The sequence below is a fragment of the Caenorhabditis remanei genome, chromosome IV (assembly GCF_010183535.1).
Source record: "Caenorhabditis remanei strain PX506 chromosome IV, whole genome shotgun sequence".
Lineage (NCBI taxonomy): Eukaryota > Metazoa > Nematoda > Chromadorea > Rhabditida > Rhabditidae > Caenorhabditis > Caenorhabditis remanei.
Genome location: NC_071331.1, coordinates 23031497 through 23048025, shown reverse-complemented (window position 1 = coordinate 23048025; position 16529 = coordinate 23031497). Strand labels below are relative to the sequence as shown.

Sequence of the window (16529 nt, the reverse complement as noted above, 5' to 3'; positions counted from 1 at the left end):
AACCTAGGCATGATTATACTTTTCTGAAAGCTCTTCACACGTCGACTAAAACTATGATAATTAGAACTTTTAAAAATTCATTTCATTCTCCATAAACTCAAAAAATCATTAATACCCCATGAGGCGTCGTTGCTGTGGCTTCTGAGTGATCAGTCGAGTGGAGCCAGGAATCAGTTTTCCCTGAAACAATAAATATTTGAAAATACCGTAATCCCTTGATTGATGATTGTAACTCACATTCACAGTTCGAGGTGGGGATCCAACCCAAATTATTGGACCTTCATTGTTCGGCCACGCCCCTTCATCAGCACGGAAATTCTGTGGACGACGTCTTCTGTTCAGTGGTTGGCGAGGTTTCTGGGTGCTCTCATTGGCCTCCTAAATTTTGAAAGTACAGTAGGATTCATAAGAAAAACTAACCACCATCATCATGTTGAAAACGGAGAGAATAACCAGAAAAATAGCAAGAAATTTCATTGTTTCGAGAAGGTTTTCGGGGGTTTTGGTACGGTTTTATACCCAGGTTCCGATTTTATGTCACTGGAGTTTTATAGCATATTTTGTTTGCACCTGAAACGGGCCTAGAGGGTCATGTGCCATTTTTATAGTTTTGGGATCAAAACTGGAGAGTTTTATGGCTAAACAATAGAGATCTGCACCTGAAAATTCTGTTTCCGACCGATACGCCGAAAAAACATTGAAAAAAAATGTTTTCGTGATGAGATTTTTTGATTTTCAATGCGAAAATCTGATTCAACTCGTTTTTAGCTCCCAGAAAAGTACCAACAACCCCTAAAAGTGGGGTCCCACCACGAAAAACTACAGTAACCCGCCGTAAATCGTGTCGAGACCCAATTTGCACCAAATCTAGGCATGACTATACTTTTCTGAAAGCTCATGACACCCTGCTTCTGAAAATATAGTTTTCATATGCCTTGTACTCTATCTATCCAAGTTACGCGGCTACATAAATTTTCGAAATATTTCGAAAATCCATAACTCTGTGAATTTCGCCGCTTTCGACCTGAATCTAAAGTGGGAAACGTTGGAAGTTATCTGAGCTTTTTGTGAAAAATGTTTAATGACTAACTTTTTGATCCCAAAACTTTAAAAATGGCACATGACCCTCTAGGCCCGTTTCAAGTGCAAACACATATGCTATAAAACTCTCCAGTGACATAAAATCGGAACCTGGGTATAAAACCATACCGCAACCCCCAAAACCTTCTCGAAAAATGAAATTTCTCGCTATTTTTCTGGTTATTCTCTCCGTTTTCAACATGATGATGGTGGTTAGTTTTTTCTTTTTTCAACTTCTACTGTACTTCCAAAATTCAGGAAGCCGACGAGAGCACCCAGAAACCACTGAACAGAAGACGTCATCCAGATTTCCGTGCTGATGAAGGGGCGTGGCCGCGAAATGATGGGATTATTATTATTGGATCCCCATCAAAAACGATGAAAGTGAGTCGCCTACAGTAATCAATTAACGGGTTGTTAGTTTCTATTAAGATGAATCTTCTGAAATTCTTCAAATTTAGGACGCCAAGGTTGAGCGTAAGCCGCTTTATATACCTAGAGGAGGACGTAATGTTGATAGAATGTTAATGGGAAAGAGCCCAGCAACTTTTAAAAAAGAGCAAGAGGAATATTTGAGACAACAGCAACAGAATGTAATAATTACAATTGGAGGAAAGCAGCAACCTACTGCTAACGTGAAATTAGCTGGATATTGATTATTATGAAAATAAATCTTTATTTGATCCCCGGTTTTTCAAAATCATTTCTCATGGTACTCGAGCGGTCCAAACTTTGACCCCATTTTTCTCGAATACCAGGACTCGAGGGCAAAAACTGAATATATATTTAGAATCAGCGCTTTTTCAGCTTTCCAATTATATAGGTCACGACCTATATCTCCAGACTGAGTCCATGACCTTCCCTAGTTAGACGTCCCTTGAAACATATAGTCAGAAAGACAATAATTTGTCATTTTTCAAAACTTTGACGCTTGTTTTTCTTGAATACCAGGCCTCGATGGCAAAAATTGATTTTATATTTGGAATCAGTGTTTTCTCAACATTCCAATGTTATACGTCACGTCCCATATCTCCAGACTGACTTCATGACCTTCCCTAGTTAGGCTACTGTAGTTTTCGCGGAGAGACTCTACATAGGCATGATTATAGTTTTCGGAAAGCTCTGGTCAGGCTGGATTCGAATATCAAATTGATTTTATGATAAAAGATCATTGTCACAACGGAAAGTGGAAATTATTCAATCATCATTGGTCTCCCGCCGCGTCTTGGAACTCTTGGAACTGGATCGAATCCTTTGGCTCCAATTTTCGAATTCTTCAGGTTGAAACCAAAATTACGGTTACCATCTGGACGACGTCTTCTGTTCAGTGGTTGGCGAGGTTTCTGGGTGCTCTCATTGGCCTCCTGAATTTTGGAAGTACAGTAGGATTCATAAGAAAAACTAACCACCATCACCATGTTGAAAACGGAGAGAATAACCAGAAAAATAGCGAGAAATTTCATTTTTCGAGAAGGTTCTGGGGGTTCGATAAGGGTTTTATACCCAGGTTCCGATTTTATGACACTGGAGAGTTTTATAGCATATGTGTTTGCACTTGAAACGGGCCTAGAGGGTCATGTGTCATTTTTATAGTTTTGGGGTCGAACAATTATTTTTCACAAAAAAGCTCAGATAAATTCCAACGTTTTCCACTTTAGATTAGGTCGAAAGCGTCAAATTCACAGAGTTATGGATTTTCGAAATTTTTCGAATATTAAACTTTTGTATCTTGTCGCGTAACTCGGTCAGGTGAAGTGAAATGTTTATGAAAATTATATTGTCAGAATCAGGGTGTCATGAGCTTTCATAAAAGTATAATCATGCCTAGGTTTGGTGCAAATTGGGTCTCCACACGATTTACGGCGGGGTACTGTAGTTTTCGTGGTGGGACCCCACTTTTAGGGGTTTTTGGTACTTTTCTGGGAGCTAAAAACGAGTTGAATCAGATTTTCGCATTGAAAATCAAAAAATCTCATCACGAAAACATTTTTTTTCAATGTTTCTTCGGCGTATCGATCAGAAACAGAGTTTTCAGATGCAAAACTATATTGTTTAGCCATAAAACTCTCCAGTGACATAAAATCGGAACCTGGGTATAAAACCATATCGAAACCCCCACGAAAACCTTCTCGAAAAATGAAATTTCTCCCTATTTTTCTGGTTATTCTCTCCGTTTTCAACATGATGCTTGTGGTTAGTTTTTCTTATGAATCCAACTGTACTTCCAAAATTCAGGAGGCCAATGAGAGCACCCAGAAACCTCTGAACAGAAGACGTCATCTGAATGGTGGCAAACCGTGGCGTGGTTCCGGTCAATATGACCAAGGATTCCCTCCAGGTGCTATCATCGCCTTTAATTAATTTTTTTCGAAAAAATATAATTCTTGTTATTACTCTCTTATGACACATCATTTCAAGTTTATATTGTTATAATCGGACTGAGCTTGTTCTTAGCTTTCAGAAAAGTACCCACAAGCCTAGCTTCTGCGCAGTTCGGGTCTCGACACGATTTACGGCGGGTTACTGTAGGTTTCGTGGTGGGACCCAAAGACTGTCAGAATATAGGCTTGTGGGTACTTTTCTGAAAGCTCGCGACGCCCTGAATACGAATATTTTGCTTGAAATTTCAAAATCATAAAAATTTATTGAGAAAGTTACAAAATTAAAAAAAATTTTAACCAAAAAAAAAGGATTAAAAAATCATCGTCGATTCGGCAGTGGTGGTAAATGTTGTGGTCCGGCGGGGACCGTAACACTCTGAGGTATAACTCTGGACTTGTTAAATGTTAGGATAGAGCCGGAACGGCTTTTCCGCTGCTCCAGTGATGCTGAAAAAATTTTTGAAAAAATTTTTTTTTTGGAATTGTTTTTTGGAATTTTTTTTTGAAATCTGATGGCCTAACTTTCTCAAATATGACCTAAGAACTTACGTTCTCGAATCCTCTCTGTTTGAATAGAGGATCTCGTCGCAAATGTACCTTTTGGAGCATTCGATTGCTCATTGGTGCTTCTTAACTTCATCGACAACGGGATCGCCCATTTCTTGGGTAGACATGCGATCACTTTTAGGAAGATGATGTTCCGGAGCTCACGGTAGCGAATCATGTAGATCATGAAGTTTATCATCGTCTGGAATAGGAAAATTAAAAAAAATTTTTTGAGTTTACTTGCAAACTGATCTATCACCAGTGTTCAAAACTCATTTTTTGGTTTTTGAGCTTTATTTATGAAAAATACGTAAAATTTACGTTATTTTGGTATAAAAATCAAAAAAATTGAGTAAAAATTGAGAAAGTGAGAAGAGTTTGAATTTGTCGAGTTTTTTCAATTTTTTCAAAAAATCGAAAATTTTCAAAATTTTCGTTTTCAGTCAGTTTTTGACCGATTTTTATGATTTTTAGCTTAAAATAAAGCTGAAATTCTGTATTTTTAGAAAATTATAATTTTAAACATAAAACTTTACAACTCGTCCTCCAAATCTATGCCCGTAGAGGAAGAGTGGTTAAAGTTCTAACCTGACCTAGCCGAGTTTGACCCCCCATCGGTGTGCAAAACTGTTTTTTTTCTGTTTTTTAAAATTTTTGTATATAATATTTGAGAAATTTGCGGTATTTTGGTTAAAAAATCTCAAAAATTGAGTGAATATTGAGAAAGTTAGAAAATTTTGAAATTTTTTCGAAAAAGTTGAAAAATTTCAAACTTGTCATTTTCAGTCAGTTTTTGATGTATTTTTATGATTTTTACCTTTAAATAAAGCTAAAATTTTGTATTTTTAGAAAGTTATAATTTTTAACATAAAACTTCACAACTAGCCCTCCAAATCTGCTCCCGAAAAAGAAGAGTGGTTCAAGTGCTAATATGACCTACTCGGGTTCGACCCCCACTCCGGTGTTCAAAACTGGTTTTTTTTGCTTTTTTTTTTGCTTTTTTATATTGCATATAAAATATTCAAAGAATTTGCATTATTTTAGTATAAAAATCAAAAAAATTGGGCAAAATTTGAGAAAGTTAGAAGTGTTTGAATTTGTCAAGTTTTTTCAATTTTTTCAAAAAATCGCAAATTTTCAAACTTTTCATTTTCAGTCAGTTTTCCACTGATTTTTATGGTTTTTAGCTTAAAATGAAGCTGAAAATCTGAATTTTCAGAAAACACTGTTTTTAAACATTATATTCTAAACCTTTACCTTCAAATTAACGCCGAAAAGACTTACCTTGCTTAACGTCATCGAGTACAACGGTGTAGAGTAGTACTTGGTAATATTCCACGGGTTTGCAAACAATAAAATATCGGGAAACAACAATAAAATCATGGAATTCGTCGTGACAAGACCCAATGTGATTTTCGCATTTCGGTGCATTTTGAGCTGTTGGGGTGAAAGATCTTTGAGGGTGCCGCCGTGGCTCTGAAAATAACATTTTTAAGGGAAAAAGGTTGGATTTGGAGGGGGATTTGAAGGTCAAATCGTGAGAAACAAAATTTTCTAAAAATTCAGATCCTGAGCTTTATTTTGAGCTGAAAATCATAAAAATCGGTCTAAAATTGACTTTAATGAAAATTTTTGAAAACTTTCGATTTTTGAAAAAATCAAAAATTTTCAAAATGTTCCAACTTTCTCAATTTTCGCTTAATTTCAAAGATTTTTATACCAAAATGACGCAAATTTTTTGAATTTTCCAAATACAAATGAAAAACCTTCAAAATCTTCAAAATTCAAATTTTTAAAGAAAAAAATTGAAAAAACATTGTTTGAAATTATTTTTTAAGCTCTCAACTTATCTTCTCTAAATAAAGAGAAAAAACAAGAAAAACACGGTTTCTAAAAGTTTTGAAACAATAAAAATCGAAAAAAACCTCTAAAATTGAAAAAAATGTAATTTTTGAATTTTCGAAAAAAAAAAACAGTTTTTTTTACTTTTTTTAAAAAGATTCTTCTCTTTTTGAGCGTAACTCAATTAGTTTCAGCACAAACTCTAAGAAAACTATATTTTCAGAATCAGCGTGTTGAGAGCTTTCAGAAAAGTACCCACAAGCCTATGTAGGGTCTCGACACGATTTACGGCGGGTTACTGTAGTTTTCGTGGTGGGACCCAACTTGCATCAAACCTAGGCATGATTATACTTTTCTGAAAGCTCTCAACGAGCTGGATTTGAATATCATGTTTTTGAAACTTTTGGACTTTGCTAAAAAAGTACAGTAACCCAAACTCAAATTTTTTCTCAAAAATTACCTTCTTCAAATAAAGAATAATAATAAAATATATGACCGCAGACGCCAAATTTGCTATAATCCGGAAAAATAGCATAACATGGTATACGATATGATGGGCGGCGCCATTCGCCGCAATACATAACGCGGCGATTTGAGATTCGTTGTCAATGAGCAACAAGGCGTTTATCGAGGTGAGCAACATGGCGATGGTTAGTGGAGCTGAAAAACGTTGTTTTAGAGGGAAAATAGAGTGTGTTAGACTTGAAATTTGCTGAAAAACCCAAAAATTGACCCTAGAAACCCCCAAAATGAGAGTTTCTTCTTGAAAAAATCAATTTTCTTACCTGAAAGCAAAAAGAACGTGTAGAGATGAGTCGCGCGCATATACCAGAGCGGAGCCACGGAGCACACCAAGAAATTGATCGAAGTGGTGAATGGTAGCAAACCAAGCAACGGAGTCGCCATGTTATGTAGCCATAAGGCTGGGATAAAGGCGCAATTGGAGGTGGGCACGGTTAGGGTTACTGTAAAATCACAGTTTTTCTTTTTTAGGGTGTAATTCTTTCAGATTTGACTTGAGACAATTATAAACAAAATATTCGGACTCAGCGTAAAATTGCGGTTTAGAAAAGTATAATCAAGGCTATATTTGAGACAATTTGGGTCTCGACGCGATTTACGGTGGGTTACTGTAGTTTTCGTGGCGGGACCCAAAGTGATGGGAATGTAGGCATGATTATACTTTTCTGAAAGCTCTTGATGCGCTGGATTCGAAAATCGTGCTTTCATAATTTTTGGGTCTCACTGAAAAGTACAGTAACCCAAACTTGGGACCCGAAAATCTTTGAAATGTTTTTTTTCAAAATTTTTGAAACCATCTCATGATTATACTTTTCTGAACCACAATTTCATTCTGATTTTGAATTTTTCACTCTCACATGCTAAAAAACGCAAAAGAAAAGAGAAAATCCAACAAAAACCCAAAAACTCACACTTATTCTCATAAAAAAGTCCTAATCTCAAATGAGCGATGAGCATAAAAGCGACACCGTAGAATATATCCGTTAGCGATTGAGCAGCGACCAGAAGGAATTCTCGACGACGTCGATTACGGGCGTCCGATAGAATACACCATAATAGAGTTATGTTGGTCACACATATAACTACACCTGAAAGTGATAGAGCGAATTTTGGAGGGAGATTTAGAGGTCAAATTGTTAGAAATAAAGTTCAGAAGTAAAATTTTCTAAAAATTCAGATTCTGAGCTTTATTTCAAACTAAAATTCATAAAAATCGGTCAAAATTGACTGAAAATGAAAAGTTTGAAATTTTTCGATTTTTTCAAAGCTTCGAAAAATTTCAAAACTTTCCAACTTTCTCTATTTTCGCTCAATTTCCAAGGTTTTTATATCAAAATGACGGAAATTTTTTGAATTTTTCAAAATGCAAAAATCAAAACAAAAAAAGTGACCGCTGGTTTGAGTCGAACTTTGGTGGTGTCATCTCAGTAAGTTAACCACTGCGTTACTTTGGTGGGGCATTTGGAGGTCAAAAAAGTGAGAAATAAAGGTTAAGAGTAAAATTTTCTAAAAATTCAGATTCTGAGCTTTATTTCAAGCTAAAAATCATAAAAATCGGTCGAAAATTGACTTTAATGGAAAATATTGAAAATTTTTGCATTTTTCAAAAAATCAAAAATTTTCAAAATTTTCCAACTTTTGTAATTTTCACTCAATTTCTAAGGTTTTTATACCAAAATGACGCAAATTCTTTGAATTTTTCAAATTTTTTGGTTTCACTTACCTTCAGCTAAATAGAGATACATGTTTGCCGCGAACGACATCATAAGATGGAAGAAACGGCGTGGAGACTTCGCAAAAGGTGAAAAACGTGCTGAAAACATTAAAATTAGGTAAATTAACCCAAAAAATAATGGTAAATTCAAGAAAAATTGGAGAAAAAACCATTATTTTCCAGTCTAAAACCAAAAAAAAGGGAAATAATAGGAAAATTGCGTAACCATATGAAAAAAACTCTATTAAAAATGAACAGAACCAAAAACACGGAACGCTCAAATTAATGTAAAATTGAAAAATATAATACAAATTTTCCTGGAAACCTGGAAAAGTCCAAAACAACATGGAAGTTCAAAAGAATAATTTTCTTTCGAAAACAAAAAACCGTGTACTACGGTCAACTCTGATTTTTTCATGGAATAATTTATGTGTGTCTCTGACAAGGGAATTCGTTGGAGACGCCACTTTCAAACGACCTATAAATTTGGTTATAGGTATTTTCGGCCACGGGGAACACATTTCTGCAATCAAAACCTGCTAAATGTATCTGCGAGCCGAGTTATGAGCTCTCAAACTTTTAGCTTTTTTCACATGGAATTCCGATTAGTATACGCAAGATATTTTTGTTTTTGCGACGTACGAGCATAGGTAAACCGCTTGAGAACACAAATAGAACCGCCCAGTGGAGTATATGCGGCCGATTTGAAATTCCATGTGAACAGGCTTATCCACATGAGAAGTTTGAGAGTTTATAACTCGGCTCGCAGAGATATTTCGCAGGTTTTGACTGCAGAAATGAACTCCTCGTAGTAGAAAATACGTATAACCAAATTTATAGAACGTTTGAAAGTGGCGTCTCCAAAGACTTCCCTTGTGAGTTCATTTTTGTCCCCCAAATAATTTTCGGCTCTATTACTCTATTCCAGTTTAGATGTTCTTTAAAAACTAGAACGTTCGAAAAAACTCTTAGACGTCCCTTGAAACTCTTTTTTTTTTAAACGTCCCATAAAATATTTAGACGTCTCTTGAACACTTTCAGTGACTTTTAGTGTTGAAGGGACGTCTAACTAGGGAAGGATCCCGAGTCAAGATGGAGTTACTAGTCGAGATATATATCACTAGAACCGAAATTTTGCGCTGATTTCAAATCTGCATTCCAATTTTGCTGAACGATCTTGTGAAAAAAGTTATTCGCGTTTTTGTGGCTTCTCAGTGCAAAAATGAGCACTTTCAAGACTCCCAAAATTAACATTTTTCTCATTTTTTTCAAATTTTTTTGTTCTGTACATGACTACGAAAAAAAAGTTTTTGTGGAGTTTCTTGAATTTTCAAAAATGACCCATCTGAAGTTCCAACACAAACAATACAATTTACATGATTGGAACTGCACGTACAAAACAAAAAAAAATTGAAAAAAAAAAGAAAAACGTTAATTTTGGGAGTCTTGAAAATGCTCATTTTTGCACTGAGAAGCGACAAAAAGGGCAATAACTTTTTTCACGATATCGTTTAACAAAATTGGAATACAGATTTAAAATCAGCGCAAAATTTCGGTTCTAGTGATATATATCTCGACTAGTAACTCCATCTTGACTCGGGATCCTTCCCTAGTAAGTATTTTTGGGACGTTTTAATGTTTTATAAGACGTCTAAACATTTTTGAGCATATTTGAAACCCCAAAGGACGTTTATATGTATCAAGAGACGTCTAACTAGGAAAGGTCATGGACTCAGTCTGGAGATATGGGTCGTGACCTATATCATTTGAAAGCTGAGAGAATGCTGATTTCAAATATATATTCAGTTTTTGCCCTCGAGGACTGGTATTCGAGAAAAACAAGCGTCAAAGTTTTGAAAAATGACAAATTATGTTTTGAATCTTTTTGCGATTTTTGCGCTTTAAAAAGGCTTTGTTTTTCTCGAATACCAGGCCTCGAGGGCAAAAACTGAATATATATTTGGAATCAGCGTTTTCTCAGCTTTCCAATGATATAGGTCACGACCCATAACTCCAGACCGTGTCCATGACCTTACCTAGTAAGAGTTTTAAGAGCGTTCGACTTTTCAAAAGACACTAAACTGGAATAGAGCCGAATTTTCTCGTTCAGCCATTGAATCCTACTGAATAATTCTAATTACCAACTTAAAAACCAGACTACACTCAACGAAAACTCTTCCAGAAAGATCTACTCCAAAATAATAAGAAAATGAGACAAAAAGTGGAAGTACACATGTGACATGTGTAGTTCCCACGGAGGTTGATGTGATCGAGAGAATATTTTCTAAGAAATTGGAAGGGGGACTCTACGGAGTCCAAAGGACCAAAAGGTGGCGGCTGGTCAGGTTAGACCGAGATAATGGGAAGGTGGCCCACGTCTAAACTACAGTAATGACTATAATTCTTTGAAGCGTCCAACTTTGAGAGAGTGTTACGGTATTTCTAATTGTCCCACAAAGTAAGTTATGTATAAACCATACAGATGAAAAGTAGATGTTCATTTTTGTATTTGACAACTTTTTTGAGCGGACACTCCCTAGAGAGTTGTGGTCATTTTAAGGGGACACCTCACTCTATTTTGCACGGAAATGGAATGATTTTTGAGTTTAATTAAAACTTGCAAACCGGGCCGAAACGAGCCAAAACGGTCCGGCGCGTAACTCGCTTCAAATTCAATATTATGAGCTGAAAAATACACCAAAATGTAGATCTCAGCGAGTTTTATATGACCTACTACGGGCCGGATAGCTATTCGCTAATGTGCCGCGGGCCGGGAAAAAGTGCCAAAAAACGCAAAAACGGCCCGCGGCACATCAACGAATAGCCATCCGGCCCGTAGTGGGTCACAGACGACATAGAACTCGCTGAGATTTACATTTTGGTATATTTTTCAGCTCACAAAACTCAGTTTGAAGTGAGTTACGCGGCAGCCCGTGTTGGCCCGGTTCGCAAGTATGTAAAGGATCGCCAGAAATATTTTTGAATTGAATTTGTTTTGGGACCAGGCTTGTTCAAAACCGGAAATCGGAATTTCCGATTTTTCCGATTTTCCAACTTTTTTCGGAAAATTTTTCCGACGGAAAATTTTCCGATTTTTTTTTTCGGAAAATTTTTCCGATTGGAAATTTTCCGAATTGGTTTTTTGGAAAATTTTCGGAAATAGTAGGAAAATTTTCCGAAAAAAGTCGGAAAATTTGATTTTTTGAGGTACTGAAAAAAAAACAAAACATTCGGTTGATGGGTTTGACCATTAGAATAGCGGGCCTGACAATCAATAAATTGTTTTTATTGTTTACTATCGATAATATCATTGATATTTCAATTATATTCCTTGATTTCAGGCCCGAACAAGTCGTTTTTGTCATTTTCCGAATTTTTCCGAATTTTCCGGTTTTTTCCGAAAAATAAATTCGGAAAAAATTTCGGATATCCGATTTTCCGAAAAGGTAAATCGGAAAAAAATTTCCGTTTCCGATTTTCCGAAAAGTTTTTTCCGAACAAGCCTGTTTGGGACCTAATATGTACCCTCTACTGGTATCTCTGTTTATCCGCGTTTTCAAGAAAAATAGTTGAGCAGACAGGTACAAATCCAATTTTTTCCTCATTTTAACCGGTTCTGATTTGATAAGTTCATTAATTGGTACCACTCATAGTTGATTTTGAACATACTTGCAAACCGGGCCAAAATGGGCCGGCGCGTAACTCACTTCAACAAATAGCTATCCGGCCCGTAGTGGGTAACAAACATAGAACTCGTTGAGATCTATATTTTGGTATATTTTTGAGCTCACAAAACTCAGTTTGAAGCGAGTTATGAGCTGGCCCGGTTTGTAAGTATGGAAATTATTTTGTCGATACGCAACTAAGGGTCACGGAAAAGATCACGGAAAATGAACAATCTCATTCCTAAATTTTGCATAGTGAACCCGAAAAATTGAGGTTTCTGAAAACTTGAAGGGACTCTGACCTTTATAATCGAGTAGTGGATTATTCCACTAACTGGACCCCATAAGGAAACACCTCTAATAATTTAATTTTATATTGGGGAGGCCTTGATTGACTGAAATATGAATCAACGATCAATTAGTTCTTTGAGAAACCAAACATTTTCAGGGTGATCAGGAGGGAATAAACAATTATTTATGGTGATCATTAGAAAAAAAGTGATTTATGTATTTTTTATCAAAGGATCATGTCTGATTTTGAGTGGGGAGGGGGGGGGGGGGGAGGGGAAACCACTTGATTAGTAAAAGGGGGAAAAATGTAAATATGAAATTTAATTAAGCTCAAAAATATAGAAGGCGGGAGTCGGGAATCGAGTTTGGTTTCTTGCTTCTAGAGTTTCGGACATTCAAGCTAATTAAATTTATTTTAGAGTTTTATGTGAGATAGATGGATGATATCAATAAACTTAAATAGCTGCATTTTGATATGAAAATTGCAGGAAACACGTTTAAAAAAACGCCGAGTTTCAAGAAATGCTCAAAATTTGCTTTGTTTTACTATAGAAATCACAAAAATTGACTGAAAATGAAACTTTTTTAGGTTAGTTTTATGAGATTTGGCTTAAGCAATTTTTTGCTTTTTTTAAAGCTGGTAGTGGTTTCTAATCCTCAAAAATGCAAAAATGCAAAAAAAAGAAAACATAGAATGTCTCCAGAATCAGAATCACATGTGAAGGCGTGGGAACAGTGCCGACTGGTGCAAACTAGACATGGAAGCAAGACACAAAATGGGCAAGAACTCGGCAAGGACTTCAATATAATAATATCAAAAATTGAAAAAAATTGAGAAAGTTAGAAGAAATTGAAAATATTCGAATATTTCAAAAAATCGAAATTTTTAAAACTTTTCATTTTCAGTCAGTTTTAAACAGATTTTTATGATTATTAGCTTTAAAAAAAGCTGAAAGTCTGAATTTTCAGAAAATTTTAAATTTGTACGTTAAATTGTTCAACGCGCCTTCCAAATTCACCCCCGAAGTGCTCTAGTGAGTAATGTACTAATCTGACCTACCCGAGTTCGACACCCCCACCGGTAGTCAAAACTCTTTTTTTTTTGTTTTTGTGTTTCAATTATAAAAAAAAGCGTAAAATTCACTTCATTTTGGTATAAAAATCTCAAAAATAGAGTGAAAATTGAGAAAGTTTGAAGAATTTAAAAATTTTCGAAATTTTGAAAAAATCGAAAAATTTCAAACTTTTCATATTCAGTCAGTTTTCCACCGATTTTTATGATTATTAGCTTTAAAAAAAGCTGGAAATCTGAATTTTCAGAAAATTTTGTTTTTGATCATTGTCCCCTTAGATTTTAAGCTCCGCCCCTTTCAGACAAAGATCTTTTAACCAATTCACCTGCCTACCTGCGCCAACAAAAAATATTTTGGCATTTTTTGCCAGAAATTGGCGTTTCATGTGCTAAATAGTTCCAGTATATTGTTTTCACGAGTCAGAAGAAGTCAGAACTAGAAGAATTATGTAGATCACAAAAATAGTGTCATTTGTTTTCAGGTGAAAATGGGGACATTTAAGGAGAAGGGGCGGGGCGGAGGTGACGAGCAGAAATGGGAAAAACAAAAACAAAAACGGTGTGTACAAGATTGTGCTCACCAGGTGAAATTTTCAAAAAATATATATGAAAAAGTTGTAAAATTCACGTTATTTTTGTATAAAAATCATAAAGATTGAGTAAAAATTGAGAAAGTTAGGAGAAATTGAAAATTTCGAAAATTTCAAAAAATCGAAAAACTTCAAACTTTTCGGATTCAGTCAGTTTTTGACCGATTTCTATGGTTTTTAGCTTAAAATAAAGCTGAGAATCTGAATTTTTATACAATTTTGTTCCCACCAATTACTGAAGTCAGAATTTTTTCGAAGTATGAGGAGACACAGAGAAGCTAGAGTGTCGGATTGTCTAAGTCTCTCCTCTTTTTTTCTTACCGCTATAACTCAAGACTGGGCGGTGCTATGAAAAAGTTGTCTACTACAAAAATACTCAAAATTTTAAAGTCTACATTTTTGTAGTTAACAACTTTTTGATAGCTCCGCCCCTTTTTGAGAAATGAAGGTATGAAAAGGTAAGATCTGAAAAACACAATTTTGAGGTATTTCACATTAAAAAAAAATTTTAAAGTAATTTTTAGTACAAAATGCAGCAAATTATATTAAAATTATTTCTGAAAAAAATTGCGTCAGCCAAGTTTCATAAAAATCGGGGAAAAACTAACACAAAGGAAAAGTTTTGAAAAAATCTTTTTTTAAAATTTCATTTTTTTTGATTTTCAATCAATTTTTGTGTTTTTTATAATAAAACAAAGCAAATTTCAAGGATTTCTTGAAACTTGCCGTTAATTCAAAATTTATCAAAAATTTTAACAAACATTTCCGGAAAAACCACCGAAAAACCGAAAAAAATTTTTTTTTGTCTGAAAATGTTGTCTGAAATTTTCAGACATGTTTTCTCATTATGGTCTAGACCCTCATTATTTTTGCTTCTTTGTGTTATTCAATTTTTCATTTTCAGACATTTTCAGAAATTTTCAGACATTTTCAGAATGATCACATTTCTTGTAATAGTGAACAACAAAAATTGCTTTTTTCGAAAAAACTTGAAATTGTGAACTAAACAGGTCCTATCACTAAAAAAATAACGGAAAACAGCAAAAAATAAATTTCCAGACAAATCTATATGTGTATAGGTGGAATTATTATTAAAAAACTACGGAAAACAACAAAATATCCGTCGAAAGACGTCTAGAACCAATGAATTTCCAGACAAATCTATATAAAATGGGTCAAAAGTCGAAAAGTGTCGTAATTCCGGGACACAGGGTACTAAATCTAATCAATCAAAAAAAATTCCCCCCTTTTATTATATTCCCCCTCTTTCAATAAAATGGAAATCTAAAAACGGAAGTGGAAAATATTTTTATTCATTTTTTTTGTACCTACTTATTTCAGATATCAGAATATATAATTTCCGGAGGTCATTTACGTAGAATTGGCATTTTCAAAAAAAAAGTTGGTTGACGTATGTATATTTTCAGGAGTGGAGAAGAAGACAGGTGAAAAGAGATTGCTGATTTTTGAAAGCCCGAGAAAATGTGTAATCGTATGACAAAAAATAAGGGAAAGGATACAAATCATTTGTACAAAATCAAAAAAAAAACGGAAAAAAAGTAAACTGAAAACAGGGAGAAAATAGAAAATAGTGAGGTTTATTAAGACAAAACTCTTTTTTTTGTTTTTGTGTTTTATTTATATAAAAAATCGTAAAATTCACTTCATTTTGGTATAAAAATTTCAAAATTTGAGTAGAAATTGAGGAAGTTAGTAGAATTTGAAAACTTTCGAATTTTTCAAAAAATCGAAAAATTTCAAACTTTTCATTTTCAGTCAGATTTCTATCGATTTTAATGAGTTTTAGTTTAAAATAAAGCTGAAATTCTGAATTTTCAGAAAATTTTAAATTTGTACTTTAAATTGTTCAACGCGCCCTCCAAATCCACTCCCGAAGTGCCCTTGTGAGTACTAATCTGACCAACCCGGGTTCGACACCCCCCACCGGTAGTAAAAACTCTTTTTTTGTTTTTGTGTTTTATTTATAAAAAAATCGTAAAATTCACTTCATTTTGGTATAAAAATCTTAAAATTTGAGTGAAAATTGAGAAAGTTACAAAAGTTTTAAAATTTTCGAAATTTTGAAGAAATCGAAAATTTTCAAATTTTCCGATTTCAGTCAATTTTACACCGATTTTTATGATTTTTTGCTTAAAACAAAGCTGAAAATCTGAATTTTTAGAAAACTTTGTATTTGACTTTTAAATTTTCCAACTCGCTTTCCAAATCCATGCCCAAAGGGGAACAGTGGTTAACTTAATAATGTGACCTTCCAAAGTTTGACCCCCACCGGTGTCGAAAACTAATGTTCTTGATTTTGTGTTCTATTTATGAAAAAATCGGGAAATTTACGTTCTTTTGATGTAAAATTTACAAAAATTGAGTGTAAACTGAGAAAGTGAGAAGAACTTGAAATTTTTCGAAATTTTGAAGAAATCGAAAAATTTCAAACTTTTCATTTTCAGTCAGATTTTTATGAAATTTGACTTAAAACAAACGCAAAATTTTTGTTTAAAAATGACTTTCTATAAAATTTGCAACATTTTACATTAATAATCACAAAAAGTGATAAAAAATGAATCAATGTACCCACAAAATAGTGATTTTCAGATCCTTTTCAAACCTTCATATCTCAAAAAGGGGCGGAGCTATCAAAAAGTTGTCAACTAATAAAATGTGCAAAATGTTACGCTTATAATTTTTATAGTTGACAACTTTTTGATAGCACCGCCCAGTTTTGCGATAAAACGCTTTGAAGTTAAGGGGAGAAGCAGACAACGAGACACTCTAGCTTCTTTGCGTCTCCTCAAGCGTGACACGGAGTTT

The 16529-nt window shown here is 34.4% G+C and overlaps 4 protein-coding genes across 4 annotated transcripts; 1 reads left to right on the top strand and 3 right to left on the bottom strand.

Moving 5' to 3' along the window:
* Positions 1-108: 108 nt before the first annotated feature.
* Positions 109-477, bottom strand: GCK72_015914 (uncharacterized protein; the record flags this gene model as incomplete). The annotated part of the gene is made up of 3 exons (XM_053731205.1): positions 109-180; positions 238-378; positions 421-477. The coding sequence occupies 3 exons, from the start codon at positions 475-477 to the stop codon at positions 109-111; spliced, it is 270 nt and encodes an 89-aa protein (XP_053585977.1).
* A 758-nt stretch (positions 478-1235) lies between these two features.
* GCK72_015913 (uncharacterized protein) lies at positions 1236-1736 on the top strand (the record flags this gene model as incomplete). The annotated part of the gene is made up of 3 exons (XM_053731204.1): positions 1236-1292; positions 1339-1464; positions 1542-1736. 3 exons carry the CDS (start codon positions 1236-1238, stop codon positions 1734-1736), a joined length of 378 nt encoding a protein of 125 aa, XP_053585976.1.
* A 537-nt stretch (positions 1737-2273) lies between these two features.
* GCK72_015912 (uncharacterized protein) lies at positions 2274-2543 on the bottom strand (the record flags this gene model as incomplete). The annotated part of the gene is made up of 2 exons (XM_003094790.2): positions 2274-2444; positions 2487-2543. 2 exons carry the CDS (start codon positions 2541-2543, stop codon positions 2274-2276), a joined length of 228 nt encoding a protein of 75 aa, XP_003094838.2.
* Positions 2544-3780: 1237 nt separating this feature from the next.
* GCK72_015911 (uncharacterized protein) lies at positions 3781-8137 on the bottom strand (the record flags this gene model as incomplete). Its single annotated transcript, XM_003094833.2, has 7 exons — positions 3781-3908; positions 4011-4209; positions 5292-5483; positions 6310-6509; positions 6635-6814; positions 7283-7459; positions 8095-8137. The coding sequence occupies 7 exons, from the start codon at positions 8135-8137 to the stop codon at positions 3781-3783; spliced, it is 1119 nt and encodes a 372-aa protein (XP_003094881.2).
* Positions 8138-16529: the final 8392 nt, after the last annotated feature.